At 46.2% G+C, this 19,418-nt stretch overlaps 1 protein-coding gene across 1 annotated transcript in view; it reads right to left on the bottom strand.

The window, feature by feature from the left end:
- Positions 1-19,418, bottom strand: part of LOC139263409 (protein kinase C epsilon type-like) — a 321,784-nt gene that overhangs the window by 27,367 nt on the left and 274,999 nt on the right. The window contains exon 12 of the mRNA XM_070879471.1: positions 152-290. Coding sequence (XP_070735572.1) covers positions 152-290 — 139 coding nt within the window. The remainder of the gene's footprint in view (positions 1-151; positions 291-19,418) is intronic.

Here is a 19,418-nt window from a genome sequence, read left to right as displayed (position 1 = left end):
GTGGCAAAAGTGAGTACAAGGGATTCAACTCAATGTGGTGAAGATACATTAGTTGATGGACCTAGCCTCAATGGAATGCTGATTCTCATTCCCAACTGGATCTCGAACAAAACAGAACATTGGGAAGGAATCTCATTTGCCTTTTACCCACCTCTGGTGCAATATAGTCAGGTGTACCACAGAAGGTTCCAGTTGTATAATTATTATAGATTCCCTCTTTGCACATTCCAAAGTCAGCCAGTTTGCAATGCCCCTCAGAGTCTAATAGAACGTTGTCCAGTTTCAAATCTCTGAGAGAAAAACATAAAATTATACATCTTTTGCAATTTTTGAATTCCATCATAAGTAACAGTTGATCTTACTACCTGTATGACTATTGCTATTGAATATTGGATGAAAAGTAAAACAGAAGGTAGCACAGAACAGTATAACACCGATCTAATGACAAGGTAATAAAAGGTTCAGTAATGAGTCAGCTGTTCTCACACATGGCACCTGTTAAGTGTTCTATAATGACCTCAATAGCCGAGAATTGGAGGAGTGAAAAAGAGATAATGAGCCAGGTTTCCAGCTCCTGATTGCTATCACTGACCCTGCCAGAAACTAGGAGTGTGTGGCCGTTGAATGTGTCCAGCTGTGAAGCCCTCCAGGGTCAAATACCATTCCAACAATTATTGTCTAGTCTCACGCATGAAGTCTCAGGCAAGGTACCAAGCAACAATTGGTGCCGATGGAAGAATATGTCAACAAGAGTTAGGATCTTCAGAAAGGGAGGAGAGAAGGGGAGGTGAATTTGGGGTCGGGCTGATGGCGATCTGGAGCGTTTGCCGACATTCTGCCTTTGAAACTGACCGCGACTTCGGGATTTGGCGAAAATCCTGAAGTTGTGGCCTGCCATTCACAGCTCAGACACGGGCAGTGCTGTTACCCCCTTCCCCATCCCACAGAGCCGGCAATCAGTGTAATCACTCAAATCAGGGAAACTGACGAAAACTTAGGCTCTTCCGGAGTAAGTACAGTTAAATTTCCCACTAAAAGTTAGGTCCAAAGGAATTAGGTGTAACCCACACAAAAATGCTCCACATTGGTTAAGTCAGGCCAATAACAGTCACTGTTCTCACTGTAATCTCAACAGGCTGGGCTCAGATAGCTTTTATTGAATGTTGTTGACTGCTAAACAGAGATTGTGGACCGCAAAAGCATTTTAATTTTGTTACGTGTCAAATTTATCCATTTTAATAAAATATAAGATCTTTAACAAACTTTGAGTTTTGTTCATTTTTATTTCAAGTTTGTTTTTTGCCCAACATTTTTAAAAAGTTATAATTTTAAGAGCTTGCTCACTTCCTTGTTTGCTAATTCTGATAATTCTGCATTTTGATTGGTTGTTTAGACAGCCTGTTGACATCGCAGCAGCTCGCACAAGGGGATCCCCACTATACTCTGTTGATTTGACCTGAACGTCGGAAAACTGAAAATTCTCGGGACAGAGATTGTGAGATCCTTGTGTGAAGCGTACTCCGGGACCAGTGACGAACACCTTCGCTTTGCCGCTGACCACAAATTCTGGGCCATTATTTTGCTCTTGTGCATAGCAATTCCTAGTGCACCTGAGAGAACATCCTGCTGCCACACAACATCAAACAGCTGTTCTTCAGTTTTGAGCTAAATCTGTTCAGAATTGGATTTATTCTATGATTCTATTCCTTTCGAGGGAATATCCATGGCTTGGAAATGCAGTAGAGGGAATACTTGGTAGGCCAAATTAGCAGGAGGCACTGTACACACATGCAATAAAGGTGTAGCAGTTATAATGGGTGACTTTAATATGCACATAGATTGGGCTAGCCAAACTGGAAGCAATACGGTGGAGGAGGATTTCCTGGAGTGCATAAGGGATGGTTTTCTAGACCAATATGTTGAGGAACCAACTAGGGGGGAGGCCATCTTAGACTGGGTGTTGTGTAATGAGAGAGGATTAATTAGCAATCTCATTGTGCGAGGCCCCTTGGGGAAGAGTGACCATAATATGGTGGAATTCTGCATTAGGATGGAGAATGAAACAGTAATTTCAGAGACCATGGTCCAGAACTTAAAGAAGGGTAACTTTGAAGGTATGAGGCGTGAATTGGCTAGGATAGATTGGCGAATGATACTTAGGGGGTTGACTGTAGATGGGCAATGGCAGACATTTAGAGACCGCATGGATGAAGTACAACAATTGTACATTCCTGTCTGGCGTAAAAATAAAAAGGGGAAGGTGGCTCAACCGTGGCTATCTAGGGAAATCAGGGATAGTATTAAAGCCAAGGAAGTGGCATACAAATTGGCCAGAAATAGCAGCGAACCTGGGGACTGGGAGAAATTTAGAACTCAGCAGAGGAGGACAAAGGGTTTGATTAGGACAGGGAAAATGGAGTACGAGAAGAAGCTTGCAGGGAACATTAAGGCGGATTGCAAAAGTTTCTATAGGTATGTAAAGAGAAAAAGGTTGGTGAAGACAAACGTAGGTCCCCTGCAGTCAGAATCAGGGGAAGTCATAACGGGGAACAAAGAAATGGCGGATCAATTGAACAAGTACTTTGGTTCGGTATTCACTAAGGAGGATACAAACAACCTTCCGGATATAAAAGGGGTCAGAGGGTCTAGTAAGGAAGAGGAACTGAGGGAAATCTTTATTAGTCGGGAAATTGTGTTGGGGAAATTGATGGGATTGAAGGCAGATAAATCCCCAGGGCCTGATGGCCTGCATCCTAGAGTACTTAAGGAGGTGGCCTTGGAAATAGCGGATGCATTGACAGTCATTTTCCAACATTCCATTGACTCTGGATCAGTTCCTATGGAGTGGAGGGTAGCCAATGTAACCCCACTTTTTAAAAAAGGAGGGAGAGAGAAAACAGGGAATTATAGACCGGTCAGCCTGACCTCAGTAGTGGGTAAAATGATGGAATCAATTATTAAGGATGTCATAGCAGTGCATCTGGAAAATGGTGACATGATAGGTCGAAGTCAGCATGGATTTGTGAAAGGGAAATCATGCTTGACAAATCTTCTGGAATTTTTTGAGGATGTTTCCAGTAAAGTGGACAAAGGAGAACCAGTTGATGTGGTATATTTGGACTTTCAGAAGGCTTTCGACAAGGTCCCACACAAGAGATTAATGTGCAAAGTTAAAGCACATGGGATTGGGGGTAGTGTGCTGACGTGGATTGAGAACTGGTTGTCAGACAGGAAGCAAAGAGTAGGAGTAAACGGGTACTTTTCAGAATGGCAGGCAGTGACTAGTGGAGTGCCGCAAGGTTCTGTGCTGGGGCCCCAGCTGTTTACATTGTACATTAATGATTTAGACGAGGGGATTAAATGCAGTATCTCCAAATTTGCGGATGATACTAAGTTGGGTGGCAGTGTGAGCTGCGAGGAGGATGCTATTAGGCTGCAGAGTGACTTGGATAGGTTAGGTGAGTGGGCAAATGCATGGCAGATGAAGTATAATGTGGATAAATGTGAGGTTATCCACTTTGGTGGTAAAAACAGAGAGACAGACTATTATCTGAATGGTGACAGATTAGGAAAAGGGAAGGTGCAACGAGACCTGGGTGTCATGGTACATCAGTCATTGAAGGTTGGCATGCAGGTACAGCAGGCGGTTAAGAAAGCAAATGGCATGTTGGCCTTCATAGCGAGGGGATTTGAATACAGGGGCAGGGAGGTGTTGCTACAGTTGTACAGGGCCTTGGTGAGGCCACACCTGGAGTATTGTGTACAGTTTTGGTCTCCTAACTTGAGGAAGGACATTCTTGCTATTGAGGGAGTGCAGCGAAGGTTCACCAGACTGATTCCCGGGATGGCGGGACTGACCTATCAAGAAAGATTGGATCAATTGGGCTTGTATTCACTGGAGTTCAGAAGAATGAGAGGGGATCTCATAGAAACGTTTAAAATTCTGACGGGTTTAGACAGGTTAGATGCAGAAAGAATGTTCCCAATGTTGGGGAAGTCCAGAACCAGGGGTCACAGTCTGAGGATAAGGGGTAAGCCATTTAGGACCGAGATGAGGAGAAACTTCTTCACCCAGAAAGTGGTGAACCTGTGGAATTCTCTACCACAGAAAGTAGTTGAGGCCAATTCACTAAATATATTCAAAAGGGAGTTAGATGAAGTCCTTACTACTCGGGGGATCAAGGGTTATGGCGAGAAAGCAGGAAGGGGGTACTGAAGTTTCATGTTCAGCCATGAACTCATTGAATGGCGGTGCAGGCTAGAAGGGCTGAATGGCCTGCTCCTGCACCTATTTTCTATGTTTCTATGTTTCTATTAGCCGTGATCAGCTTCACGCTCCACATAACTGTTACATTTCTTAGCTTTTCCCTGTAGCACTTGCAGCTGGAATTTTTATGAATACTTTCTTTGCAGTTACCAGGAGGCTGGAAATTTGGCTGCGGAACACATACATTAACTGTCAAATGTCACTGCTGCAAGCTCATGGAAAGCAATAAACCAGCCTCTCTTCCAAGTTCAGGTGGAAGCTAAAAAATTGAAATGACGGGCTTTCCAGTAAGAACTACAAGACTCACTTTATTCCTGTGTGGAGTCCTTTTAAAGGACTATTCATGAACCAGATATAAAGTATTTATTTTTGAAAGAAATAAAAGAAGATGCATTTATATTGCGTAGTTCACATCCTCAACAGGTCCCGAAGTATTTTACGGCCAATAAAATACTTTTGAAATGTAGTTATTATTGTTATATAGGCAAACGTGGCAGTCAGTTTGCATACAGCAAATTCACTGAAAAAATACATGTGTTGTATCAATCAGTGGAGATAAAAACAACAAAAACAACTTGTATTTATATAGCGCCTTTAACGTAGTAAAACATCCCAAGGTGCTTCACAGGAGTGGTATAAAGCAAAAAAAAATTTTACACTGAGCCACATAAGAAATGACAGCAGATGCCCAAATGGTCAAAGAGGTAGGTTTTAAGGAGCATCTCAAAGGAGGAAAGAGAGGTAGAGAGGCGGAGAGGTTTAGGGAGGGAGTTCCAGACCTTAAGGCCCAGGTTGAGCAGTTATAATCAGGGATGCTCAAATGGGCAGAATTATAGGCGCACAGCTATCTCGGGGGGTTGTGAGGCTGAAGGAGATTACAGAGATAGGGAGGGGCAAAGCCATGGAGGGATTTATAAACAAGGATGAGAATGATGAAATCGAGGCATTACTTAACCGGGAGCCAATGTAGGTCAGTAGGCAAAGGGGTGATGGGTGAACGGGACATGGGCTGCCGAGTTTTGGATGACCTCAAGCTTACGTAGTGTAGAATGTGGGTGGCCAGCCAGGAGTGCATTGGAGGTGTCTAATCTAAAGGTAACAAGGCATGGATGAGGGTTTCAGCAGCAGAAGAGCTGAGGCGGGGCAGAGGCGGGCAATGTTCCGGAGGTGGAAATAGGCAGTTTTAGTTATGCCACAGATATGTGGTCAGAAGGTCATTTCAGGGTCAAATATGACACCAAGGTTGCGAACAGTCTGTTTCAGCCTCAGACAGATGCTAGGGAGAGGGATGGTTAGGGAACGCAGTTTGTGACGGGGACCAAAGACAATGGCTTTGGTCTTCCTAATATTTAATTGGAGAAAATTTCTGCCCATCCAGTACTGGATGTCGGACAATTTAGAGACCATGGAGGGGTCAAGAGAAGTGGTAGTGAGGTAGAGCTGGGTGTCGTCAGCGTACATGTGGAAACTGATGCTGTGCTTTCAGATGATGTCGCCAAGGGGCTGCGTATAGATGAGAAATAGGAGGGGGCCAAGGGTAGATCTTTGGGGGACACCCTCAAAGCCTCCTTGATAAAGTGCAACATCTCCATCGACACCTGGGAGTCCCTGGCCAATGACCTAAGCGGAGGAAGTGCATCTGGGAGGGCGCTGAGCACCTTGAGGCGCATCGCCGAGAGCATGCAGAAACCAAACGCAGGCATCGGAAGGAGCGTGCGGCAAACCAGGCTCCCCCACCCACCCTTTCCTTCAACGACAGTCTGTCCCACCTATGACAGAGACTGTAATTCCCGTATTGGACTGTTCAGTCACCTGAGAACTCACGTTTAGAGTGGAAGCAAGTCTTCCTCGATTTCGAGGGATTGCCTATGATGATGGATGATGAGTATAGTTTGACATGTGCCACAAACCTCCCGTGCCTTGCCAAAATACCTACTCTTCACCAGCCAGCAGCAGCAGCTCCCAAACCCGTTGCCTCCGCCAGCTAGAAGGGCAGCAGGTACATGGGAACACCATCACCTCCTAGTTCCTCTCTAAGTTATACAGCATTCCAAATTGGACAAATATTACTGCTCCCTCATAGCCGCTGGGTCAAAATCCTGGAACTTCTTACCTAGCTGCATTGTGGAGTACATTCGGACATGAACTGCAATGGTTCAAGAATAACGGCCACCAGCACCTTTTCAAGGGCACCACACTTTAGAAAGGACGTGAAGGCTTTGAATAGTGTACAGAAGGGATTTACTAGAATGGGTCCAGAGATGAGGGGATACAATAACATGGAAACTGGAGAAGGTGGGCTTATTCTCCTTAGAGCAGAGAAGGCTAAGAGGTGATTTGATAGGATTTGGAATGCACTGCCTGATAGGGTGGTGGATACAGATTCAATAGTAGCCTTCCAAAGGGAATTGGATAAATACTTGGCGAAAAAAAAGCAGATATATGGGGAAAGAGCGGGGGAGTGTGGGACTAACTGGATTGCTCTTCGAAAGAGCTGGCACAGGCTCGATGGGCTGAATGGCCTCCTTCTGTGCTGTACTACACTAGGGATGGGTAATAAATACTGGCTATACTCCCATCCCGAGAATACATTTATAAAAAGACAACGGGTTAGAAATTTAGGTCCGCCCAAAACCTACCGCTGTTGAAGTGTTTTTTTCCACCGCTGTGGATGAGGTGGCCTCCTGCGCGAAATTCAGTTCGTTTTGCAATTTTTTTGGAACGGGCCGGAAGCCGGTCATAATGGGGGCGGGGCGGATTCTCCGCCACTGTCAATCAGCCTGGCGCTGATGATGTCATGACACATTTGCATCACCACAGCTCTCCCCTTCACTTAATGGGGAAAGCCTTCGCCATTTTAAAACTTCGGGCCACTGGGTCACCAGGAAGGATTTCGGCCGGGCCAGCCAAGAGGGGGTGCCAGACTGCCTGTTGGCGTCCCGGCTGAACCCGGGGACATAATAGTCAACCCGACCTGGCAGTCGGCCGACAAAAGAAAATACACGGCGGTGCGGCAGTGCACCCTCCCCTTGAATGAGTGCCGCACAGCCATGCCACACACACTGAAAATAGAGTGCACCGAGAGAAAACGCTGTCGGGGGCACTGCGTGGCAAGACGAAGATTTTTGTTGGTGAATTTAGATGGAGGTGCGGGGGATCGGTGCTGCATGCTTTGATGACGCACTTAGGAGGGGTTGGCACTGGTGGGTCAGAAGTGGGGACCGCCGGAAAAACCCGCGAGGTGAATTTCGCTGGCGGCAATTTGGCCATTTGACCTCAATTTGGCGGCCACTCGACTCCGCCACTTGGGAGCAGCAAGAGGCCTTTTTGGGAGGCTGAATTTCGACCCCAATGCATGGTAATGAGCTATTTGACTATGGCAGCATTGCACTGGACATCCTCACACACACACGCATTTTTTTAGGAGGGTAACTGGAAAGCAGTCTGAAGCAGGAACTCTGGCCAATATTTTGACCGATACCCAGTCACCCTAACTTTTGCTTCCTGTCCATCAATGACCTTTACCTTCATTTTTTTTTTAAAAAGAGCCTCGTGAGACATCTTTTCCAAAGCCTTCTGAAAATCTATGTGCGCTACATCTATTGCACAAGACTTTCAATTTCTCAATAAATTATTGAAAATCCCTGAAATTTATTCCCATAATCTTGTGTTATGCAAACTATGTAATTTAAGCATATATGTAGCTTAGATAATGAGGAGCCCACATCCTCACTGTATGCACAGTGTAACTACATGAGACAAAGGTCGATATTGTCAGGGTCGTTTTTGAGTTGTTCGGGGCTGGGTCCGTTTTTGAAGCTATTAGTAGTTTTCTAGTTTGGCATATATATATATAGCCATTTTGGTATTTGTGTAATAGGTGGAACCAATCCTCTACCCCCATTAGTCAACTTGCCAATGTGTACAATGAAATGGCCCGAATTGCTTCCTGTTGAGAGTCCCACTCAATTCAAGCTATTTGATTCACACTGGTACATAAGAACATAAGAAATAGGAGCAGGAGTAGGCCATTTGGCCCCCCGAGCCTGCTCCACCATTTAATAAGATCATGGCTGATCTGGTTGTGGGCTCAGCTCCACTTCCCTGCCTGTTCGCCATAACCCTTCACTCACTTATCATTCAAAAATCTGTCTATCTCCACCTTAAATATATTCAATGATCCAGCCTCTCTGGGGCAGAGAATTCCACAGATTTACAACCCTCAGAAGAAATTCCTCCTCATCTCAATTCTAAATGGGCGACCCCTTATTCTTAAACTATGCCCCCTAGTTCTAGATTCCCTCACGAGTGGAAACATCCTCTCTGCATCTACCTTGTCGAGCCCCCTCAGTATCTTATATGTTACAATAAGATCACCTCCCATTCTTGTAAACTGCAATGAGTATAGGCCCAACCTGCTCAACCTTTCTGATAAGGAGATTTAAGTGCATACATTGGGTGAAATGAGTTGCAACCACAATTTCCTCAAACTCAAAAGTGCTGCTGACTCAAGCCAAATTAACCTGGGGCTTTACACAGAGAATAATGCAACTTCTGACTCAGATAGAAGAGCAAATTTCACTTACAGCAAGTTTACTCCACTTATGATATTTGCACCCATCCATTTTAAGACAACTGAATTCTTTAAAACTATAAACCAAGTTACAGCAAGAGTTTCTGCAGTTCTATTGGATAGGTGGTGGTGTCAAAGAGTCTTGGGTCAGAGTGAGATGCCTGCCTATTATCCAAAATACATTTCTGTAGCTTTTGGAAAATGACTGCGTTTAAAGAAAAACAGCCCAAAAGAAGTTTCATCTTGAGAAGTAATTTAACTATAACTTCCAGAATTAATTAGTAACAGCAGAAAAGGAAATTCCTGATTTAAAAAATTCCAGACATATGGAAGTTTCTGGGCAAAATCCGCTTGGTGGTCATATATGTCCAAAGTATTAACATTCCATTGTTGCTCATTTGATTATGGTGTTGCCCTTTTAATAAACAAATTATTGTGTTACCCTTTTAACAAACAAATTAGCAGTCACTATTTTTAATCAAAAAGCTGCTTTACTATATGTAATGTAGTGCCTTCCAGAAATATTAAAATACAACTTTAATTCATCTGAAACAAATCCAAAACCTATATATTTAAAATGGCAGGTTTGTCCTGCTCTCGGATTCTGATGTAATGCGTTACCATGGAGGGTTAAGAGCAGGAAGGATGGGCGCTATGGGGAGGAATCACACCACTACTGACAGAGTGGTGTGCTGCCAATCTGGAGTGCAAAATTTCCAACCTAAATGTTACAGGAGTGGCTTAGATCAGGTGGTTTTGGGTCTTGTGATTCCTGGCAGGCCTCCCAGCTTGTTTCCATGCCAGTGGAATTCTAAAATGTGAATGTACTGTATATTCTGGCTGAGCTTATGCAAGTAAGTTTAGGGTTGGCTCTAAATAATTCTTTGGCAGAGTGAAGCTTTAGTTAATGCGTAGGGAACGCTAGTTTCTCTAAAGAATTCAGCAACTTGGGATTCAACCAATTCTCTTTATTAAACTAACTTATCTTTGACACATTAGAATGCTAAGTGGTAGCTATTCAAAACAGAGTTATTTAAAACGCAGCTTATTCCAAATGCATTCTGCAGGTTAATAAAACATACAATACAAGACTTTTAATTTCCTCATTTATTAGTCAAAGTTTTCAAACTGGAAAGGTTAATCACAGGAAAAGACAATCAGAGTCTGTGTCCTGAATGTCCATTCTGAGGAAGAATGAATGCCTTTGCTTTTCACAATTTCTGTTGTTAAAGAATTGTTCCAGTAGCTTGAAGAGAGTGAATATTTTCTCTACCAACAAAATAAATAAGGCTGCCGTGTCAGGAAAGCTCTTTCTGAAAATGAATACAGATGAAATCTTCTTCAATTGAGCTTGTTAACCCAGTGTAGGTGAAACCGGAGACAGGATCTGAAGCTGACCTACTGAATTATTAAGAAGCTTGATCTAGCTGAGATGTATTTTCATATCATTCATTAATACACTGTGCTCGGTAAATCCATTGCCCCTGGGACTTCAGTTCCATGATCATTACCACAGTTGAAAATTATCGCTCCAGAAACTGCCAGATTTGGATGGACAGTCTCTATAAATTGTACCAAGTTCAAAATATGGACATAAATATTTCACACCAACTTTTACACTTCACTGGAATCCCAGTGACAATGTAGAATAGGAGTGAAGGTTAAGAATAGATGAGGCAGTCAAATATTGTGTGGAATATGCTATTTCCTGAACTACTTTGAACTATCATGCCAGGGAATGCAAATGGTGTGGGATGAATACAGGGAATGGGGTTAGACTGCCTTAACTGTGGCATATTGCTCTATTTACCATTGGGATATGGCAAAACATTTTGCAGAACCTTTTCTCAGGAGACAAAATGAATAGAGTAAAGCAGGCTTTGTCCGTGATCTTGGTGGGCCTTTCTGTGTTCCAAGCTTTCTTATGGTCTTACTGAGATGAAGGGAGTAAGCCTTTGGCGCAGTGGTAGCATTCCCGCCTCTGGGTCAGAAGGTGCAGGGTTCAAACCCCACTACAGACAGTCCCAGTGAGTGGAGGTGGAGCTCTGGCTTTGAATTCTGGGTTGACATCCAGCGGGATACTCGTGTCCGGTGGGTGTGGGTGTGGGTGGCCCCGACCCACCCTCCCTCCCCCCGTCATCGTACGAGTTATGGGAGCCCATAAACCCTCCCGCTGTATAGGACTGACCTCTCTATTGGCTGGTATAAGGATGGTTACAGCCATGGAAGGAACATTAACGTTCAGATTGTTAATCAGCCTCTGAATCCTTCCACTACTTAACACTGTTCCCCAAGGGGAAAACATGAAAAGAAGACGACAGAGGAATTCTGAAAGACTTAGCTTTGTCGTTCGTGTGAGGGAGATGAAGTAGCATTAGATATGCTAGATTCAGATGATGTAAATGTAAAGAAATAAGAAGAGTACTTGTATTTATATAGCGTCTTTCATGACCTCACAATGTCCTAAAGTGCTTCACAACCAATGACGTAATTTTGTAGTATAGTCATTGTTGTAATATAGGGAAACAGCAGTCAATGTGCACACTGCAAGGTCTCTCAAACAGTGATATGACAAGATAAATAGTTTTAGTGATGTTTGTTGAGGGATAACTGTTTCCCGGGACACCAGGAGAACCACCCAAAGCTCTTTGAATCGTGCTATGGGATCTTATATGGACTCGCATATATGCACTACAAAATTCTCCGATTGGCTCTCCATGATCACATGAACTGATTGCTGATTGTTCCCCTTGGAGGATAAGACACACCCAGCAGTTTCTCTGGAATGTGTAATTAGAACCGACCAGCCCAAGTTCTCAATTACTTTGCAAAGTGTATTTCGAGCCATTCTGACTGCTATCTCCAGACAGGATAGACCTCCCCATCCCATCCCAGCTTAGGTTCCTGCTCCATCCCAGCCCGGTTCCTGACCCATCCCAGCCCAAGTTCCTGAGCTAATTCCTTTCCCCTCCCGCCGCCCTCCCCCCCACCGCCACACCATAGATGGGGCATTGTGTGTGGGTCACAGATTGTTAACAGGTTTATTGGGTATGAAGTGAATAGACACATGCACCGAGCTTTCTGAGAAATCGGGTGTGGGTGTAAACAGGGTGGGGTTGGAAGAGCGTGATCCATCTTCCCCGAGTTCCATCTCCCTTCCGATCCTCTCCCCAGTGTCCCCTCTCTACCCCCCCACCCCGCCCCCCAGTTTCTCTCTCTCTCTCTCTTCCTCCCTCCCACAATCTCTCTCTCGCCACCCCCCACACTCACTCTCTCTCGCCCCCCCCACACTCTCTCTCTCTCTCTCTCTCTCTCTCTCGCCCCCCCATCACTCACTCTCTCTCGCGCCCCCCCCCACCACTCACTCTCTCTCGCGCCCCCCCCACCACTCACTCTCTCTCGCCCCCCCCCACCACTCACTCTCTCTCGCCCCCCCCCACCACTCACTCTCTCTCGCCCCCCCCCACCACTCACTCTCTCTCGCCCCCCCCCACCACTCACTCTCTCTCACCCTCCCCCAATCACACTCGCACACTCTCTTGCCCCCCCCACTCACATTCTCTACCCCCCCCCCACTCACACTCTCTTGCCCCCCCCACTCACACTCTCTTGCCCCCCCCCACTCACACTCTCTTGCCCCCCCCACTCACACTCTCTAGCCCCCCCACTCACACTCTCTAGCCCCCCCACACTCACACTCTCTACCCCCCCCACTCACACTCTCTACCCCCCCCCCCACTCACACTCTCTAGCCCCCCCCCACTCACAACCCCCCCCCCCCACTCACACTCTCTACCCCCCCCCCACTCACACTCTCTACCCCCCCCCACTCACACTCTCTACCCCCCCCCCACTCACACTCTCTACCCCACCCCCCACTCACACTCTCTACCCCACCCCCCACTCACACTCTCTACTCCCCCCCCACTCACACTCTCTACTCCCCCCCCACTCACACTCTCTACCCCCCCCCCACTCACACTCTCTACCCCCCCCACTCAAACTCACACTCTCTACCCCACCCCCACTCACCCTCTACCCCACCCCCACTCTCTTACTCCCCCCCCACTCACACTCTCTACCCCCCCCGCACACTCACACTCTCTACCCCCCCCGCACACTCACACTCTCTACCCCCCCTCGCACAATCACACTCCCTCACCCCCGCACAATCACACTCCCTCACCCCCGCACAATCACACTCCCTCACCCCCGCACAATCACACTCCCTCACCCCCGCACAATCACACTCTCTACCACCCCCCCCACACAGACTCTACACCCCCCCACACAGACTCTACACCCCCCCCACACAGACTCTACACCCCCCCCACACAGACTCTACACCCCCCCCACACAGACTCTACACCCCCCCCACACAGACTCTACACCCCCCCCACACAGACACACACAATGCCCCCCCACACACACACACACTGCCCCCCCCCACACACACACACAATGCCCCCCCCCCACACACACAACCCCCCCCCCACACACACAACCCCCCCCACACACACAACCCCCCCCCACACACACAACCCCCCCCACACACACAACCCCCCCCCACACACACAACCCCCCCCCACACACACACAAACCCCCCCCACACACACAACCCCCCCCACACACACAACCCCCCACACACACAACCCCCCCCCCACACACACACACAACCCCCCCCCCCACACACACACACAACCCCCCCCCCCCACACACACACACAACCCCCCCCCCCACACACACACACACAACCCCCCCCCCACACACACACACAACCCCCCCCCACACACACACACAACCCCCCCCCCCACACACACACAACCCCCCCCCCCACACACACACAACCCCCCCCCCCACACACACACAACCCCCCCCCCCACACACACACAACCCCCCCCCCCACACACACACAACCCCCCCCCCACACACACAACCCCCCCCCCCCACACACACACAACCCCCCCCCCCCACACACACACACAACCCCCCCACCCCACACACACACACAACCCCCCCACCACACACACACACAACCCCCCCACCACACACACACACACAACCCCCCCACCACACACACACACACAACCCCCCCACCACACACACACACAACCCCCCCACCACACACACACACACAACCCCCCCCACACACACACACACACACAACCCCCCCCACACACACACACACACACAACCCCCCCCACACACACACACACACACACACACAACCCCCCCCCACACACAACCCCCCCCACACACACACAAACACACAACCCCCCCCACACACACACAAACACACAACCCCCCCCACACACACACAAACACACAACCCCCCACACACACACACAACCCCCCACACACACACACACACAACCCCCCCCACACACACACAACCCCCCCCACACACACTCTCTACCACCCCCCCCACACACACTCTCTCTACCACCAACCTCCCACTCTCACTCCCCCCTCCCCCAGTCTCTCTCCACCCCCATCCCCCAGCCTCTCCCCCCTCCTGAGTCTTTCTCCCCCTCCCCTCTTCCCAGTCTTTCTCTGCCTCCCCCTCCCCAGTCTCGCTCTCTCTCCCACCTCCGATGTTTTCTCTCTCACAGAAGGCTGCAACACAAGTCCAGCTGACGATACATGCCCGACTCCTGGTGTCAGGTTCGAGGAGTCTGCGCACGCACGGGAGGATGGGGGCGGAGTCCAGAGTGCACAGGCACAGAAGGCAACGAGTGCAAGTAATCACTCTGATCTTTTATATCCACCCAAGAGGGCAGACTGGGGCTCGGTTTTATATCTCATCTGAAAGATGTAGCCACTAATCAAGGGTACTTCAGTATTGTATTACTTTTTATTGGTTCATTTATTTCCATTGTCCTTATTAGCCGGTCCTACGTTCAGATTGAAGTGGAATACATCATTTCGCTCATTCAGATCAATCCCTCAATTCATTGACATCTACAGCTTAATTGATTAAATCCATTATGCTGGTGGTTTAATGATCTTCCCCCAACTATCACAGTGCATTTTTCCTTAAATGGCAGCTACTAGGTCTGACACATCAGAGAGTGACCCAATTCACCATCCTGCACCGTCGGAGGTGTCGTCTTTCGGATGAGACATTAAATTGAGACCCCGTCTGCTCTCTCAGATGGAAGCAAAAGATCCCATGGTCCTATTTCAAAGAGGAGCAGGGGAGTTATCCCGGTCTCCTGGCCAATATTTATCCCTCAATCAACATGACAAAATCAGATTATCTGGTCATTATCACATTGCTGTTTATGGGAGCTTGCTGGTGTTCAAATTGTCTGCCGCGTTTCCCGCAACCCTTATCCCCTTATCAATTAAGAAACTGTCTATTTCTGTCTTAAATTTATTCAATGTCCCAGCTTCCACAGCTCTCTGAGGCAGCGAATTCCACAGATTCACAACTCTCTCTGAGAGAAGAAATTTCTCCACGTCCCTGTTTTAAATGGGCGGCCCTTTATTCTAAGATTGTGCCCTCTAGTTCGAGTCGCCCCCTCTCTGCATCAACTCTGTCAAGTCCCCTCATAATCTTATGCGTCTCGGTAAGATCACATTCTTCTGAATTCCAATGAGTAGAGGCCCAACCTACTCAACCTTTCCTCATAAGTCAACCCCCTCATCTCCGGAATCAACCTAGTGAACCTTCTCTGAACTGCCTCCAAAGCACGTATATCCTTTCTTAAATGTGGAAACCAAAACTGCACGCAGTATTCCAGGTGTGGCCTCACCAATACCTTATATAGCTGTAGTAAGACTTCCCTGCTTTTATACTCCATCCCCTTTGCAATAAAGGCCAAGGTACCATTGGCCTTCCTGATCACTTGCTGTACCTGCATACTATCCTTTTGTGTTTCATGCACAAGTACCCCCAGGTCCCGCTGTACTGCGGCATTTTGCAATCTTTCTCCATTTAAATAATGACTTGCTCTTTGATTTTTTTCCGCCAAAGTGTATGACCTCACACTTTCCAACATTATACTCCATCTGCCACATTTTTGTCCACTCACATATCCTATGTCCCTTTGCAGATTTTTTGTGTCCTCCTCACTCATTGCTTTTCCTCCCAGCTTTGTATAGTCAGCAAAATTGCCTACGTTACACTCAGTCCCTTGTTCCAAGTCGTTAATATAGATTGTAAATATTTGGGGTCCCAGCACTGATCCCTGCAGCACCCCACTAGTTACTGGTTGCCAACCAGAGAATGAACCATTGATCCTGACTCTCTGTTAGTTAGCCAATCTTCTATCCATGCTAATATATTATCACCAACCCCGTGAACTTTTATCTTGTACAGTAACCTTTTATGTGGCACCTTGTCAAATGCCTTGTGGAAGTCCAAATACACCACATCCACTGGTTCCGCTTTATCCACCCTGTTCAAAGAACTCCAGCAAATTTGTCAAACATGACTTCCCCTTCATAAATCCATGCTGACTCTGCCTGACCAAATTTTGCTTTCCAAAATGTCCTGCTACTGCTCCTTTAATAACGGACTCCAACATTTTCCCAACCTCAGATGTTAGGCTAACTGGTCTATAATTACATGCTTTTTGTCTGTCTCCTTTTTTTAAATAGGGGCGTTACATTTGCAGTTTTCCAATCCGCTGGGACCTCCCCAGAATCCAGGGAATTTTGGTAAATTATAACCAATGCATCCACAATCCCTGCCGCTACTTCTCTTAAGACCCTAGGATGCAAGCCATCAGGTCCAGAGGATTTATCTGCCTTTAGTCCCATTATCTTACTGAGTACCACCTCCTTTGTGTAACTTACAGACCACACTCTAGCAATGTTATCCTTTCATAAGAAAGTGGGAAATCTTCATTTCTGAGTCTCCCTACTAACTAACTTGAACTAAATCAATTGATTCTATTATTAATTGTAGTTTAAAGATATCATTATGTTATTGCTGCACTTATAATCTACTTGTAAACCCTGTTGTAATATGTCCTGGGTAGATTCGGTTCGATGTTAAAATGGAAAAGATCATAGCATTGGGCTTTCGTTGGCCAAATTAAAGATACAGTCAACAGCCTTCCTGGCACACAAACAGCAGATAGCTAGCCTGGGAAGCAAAGTCATGCGTGGATGCCACTGTGTGGAATGTTATATCTGCAGGGAATTAAAAAAACATAGGCAAACAGCAAGGATGCCTTATGGAGACATGTTCCATTTGTGCTGCCATAACTACCCCAGCTATTAATCTTGATGACCAAAAACAGATGATGTCAGGGGGTCATGAGATGAGGACCTGACAGGGACAGGTGGGATCATTAGGTACGTGGCATCTCTGAAATTGTAGAGGCATCCGGCATGAAGCTTGGGACCATCCACCAGATGAGCCGAGGAGGGTTTCAAGTTGACAGAGGACCAACACGCATCATACCAGGTGGACGAGCAAGCCTACAGGCCAGGTCCGTCAGGGGTTGACCCGTGGAGATTGGGTCATCTACCCAGGACACAACATGTAATATATTGTGCCTTGGTTAACTACTGCTCAGATGCTGCAATGTATCAAGTCACACTTACACTAAGTGAAATATAATTACTGTCACCAATATGTGTCAAGTTGAATGTTTTGGAATTTAGGAGTGAAAGGGTTAATTGGCACGGACCCAGAAAATCAGCACCTTCACATTGAAAATAAGATTACACAAGAGCTGTCCAACTTCACAACTAAGCTTGTGACCTTAGAATTCACATTCCTATAAACTTACATAAATTGAAAACTGCACTGTAGACTTCTCATGATTCATCCTGAAGATGTACTCAGTTATTCAAATGGAAGCAGTAAAAAATGGCTTGGTATTTGTTTTTTGTAATGACGGGCAACTTGTCAGAGGAATAACTGCTCTCATTGCTATGAGTCGTAATATCATACGCACATTTTAAAATACCATGTTTATGATTTTCAAGTTTATGTTTACGACTATCAAGGGTTAGGAACTGCAAGCTTTTTACAGTATTTGGCTTTAATTGCCGATTGAAACGCAGCCTGTTCATACACTATTTGGTTTGAAGCAGCTCAATGCTGACAAAGTTCAACCCTACTGAGTAAACAAACTCCTCCTGATATATAGTTTAATTTAGATTGTGACTGTAGTAACTAAATCCCACTTTGCATTCCAGTTCAACTATAGTGAATAGGAACTAAAATAGACTTTTACACTCTTATGGATTACTGGTTACAAACTGGGAGACCTTACAGCATTAACACAACACGCAATTTTGTAGAAAATATGTTTGCGCCTCAAGCAACATTTTGGACAGAAAGAGAGCAAAACAATTTTGCTTGAGAACTTAAATGACAAAGGTATTACAGCTTTACTACAAGTTGAAGGCAAGAAAAGACAAACAGAAAATAATAGGAGGATAAGCCAAGAAAAAGAGATACCTATACAGATACACAGATAGACACGCCCTGGTGCCAGGACTTTTCACTGTGAATTTGCTAGTCTGCGATTTCTTTTCCCGTTCATTTGAATGGACAGGAAAATCGCAGGCAGGTGAACACAAAGCGGAAGATGTTGGCCTGTCAGTTTAATTAGTAAGTGTGATGAAAAGCAACATTTTGTTAAACAGCTTAAATGATAGTAAAAAGTACAATGATGACAATGAAGAAATCCCTACACAAGAATGAAGGTGAAAAAAAGTACACATAGCAGTCGAAAGTTCCTCCATTATTACAAAAGAACAACAATTTTTGCTCAGCAGTAAATACAGAATGGCCAAGGTTACAGTCGGCCCTTTGTGGTAGTGTTCCTGAGTTTGTGTAGTGAACAAGGCAAGAATGCTCAGGGGTAGCACCAAGTACACAAAAAGACAGGCGAGTCCCAGATGGGAACGAAGTAGTGAGTGGGTAACATTATTACATGAAGCATGCATGACTACTCTGTGACTTCAAGTGTGTTACTCACAAATACCCACCTCAATAATCGTTATCAGATCTACACTGGGATAAGTAGGTGATGAAGAGTGGGAATGCTCCTGACGTTGGTTCAATAGGCAAATACAACAGGGGTTTTGATAGAGTACATAGGGACAAACTGTTTCCACAGCAGCAGGGACAGTAACCAGAGGACACAGATTTAAAATAATTGGAAATAAATCCGGGGGGGAAGATGAGGAGAATTTTTTTTTTGCACAGCGAGTTATGATCTGGAATGCACTACCTGAAAGGGTGGTGGAAGCAGATTCAATAGTAACTTTCAAAAGGGAATTGGATCTCTACTTAAAAAGGGCAAATTCGCAGGGCAATGGGGAAAGAGCCGTAGAGTGGGACTAATTGGTAATTCTTTCAAAGTGCCAGCACAGGCACGGTGGCCAAAATGACATCTTTCTGTGCTGTATGATTATGGTGTAACACTGTGCCCTACAGACCTGGCAGCAATTAACTGATCCAGCTGAAGTATCAGGGGCTCACAATCGTCAAACAAATATTCAATGGAACAAAGTGGTTTGTGTAGTGCTGTGACCACGGAGTAGACATCTGTAGAAACCACCAGCCAGGGATCAATAATGGAGGTTTGAGGATGGATAGAGTTTTGC

Source organism: Pristiophorus japonicus, chromosome 4 (assembly GCF_044704955.1).
Source record: "Pristiophorus japonicus isolate sPriJap1 chromosome 4, sPriJap1.hap1, whole genome shotgun sequence".
Classification (NCBI taxonomy): domain Eukaryota; kingdom Metazoa; phylum Chordata; class Chondrichthyes; family Pristiophoridae; genus Pristiophorus; species Pristiophorus japonicus.
This window is presented reverse-complemented; position numbering and strand designations above follow the sequence as displayed.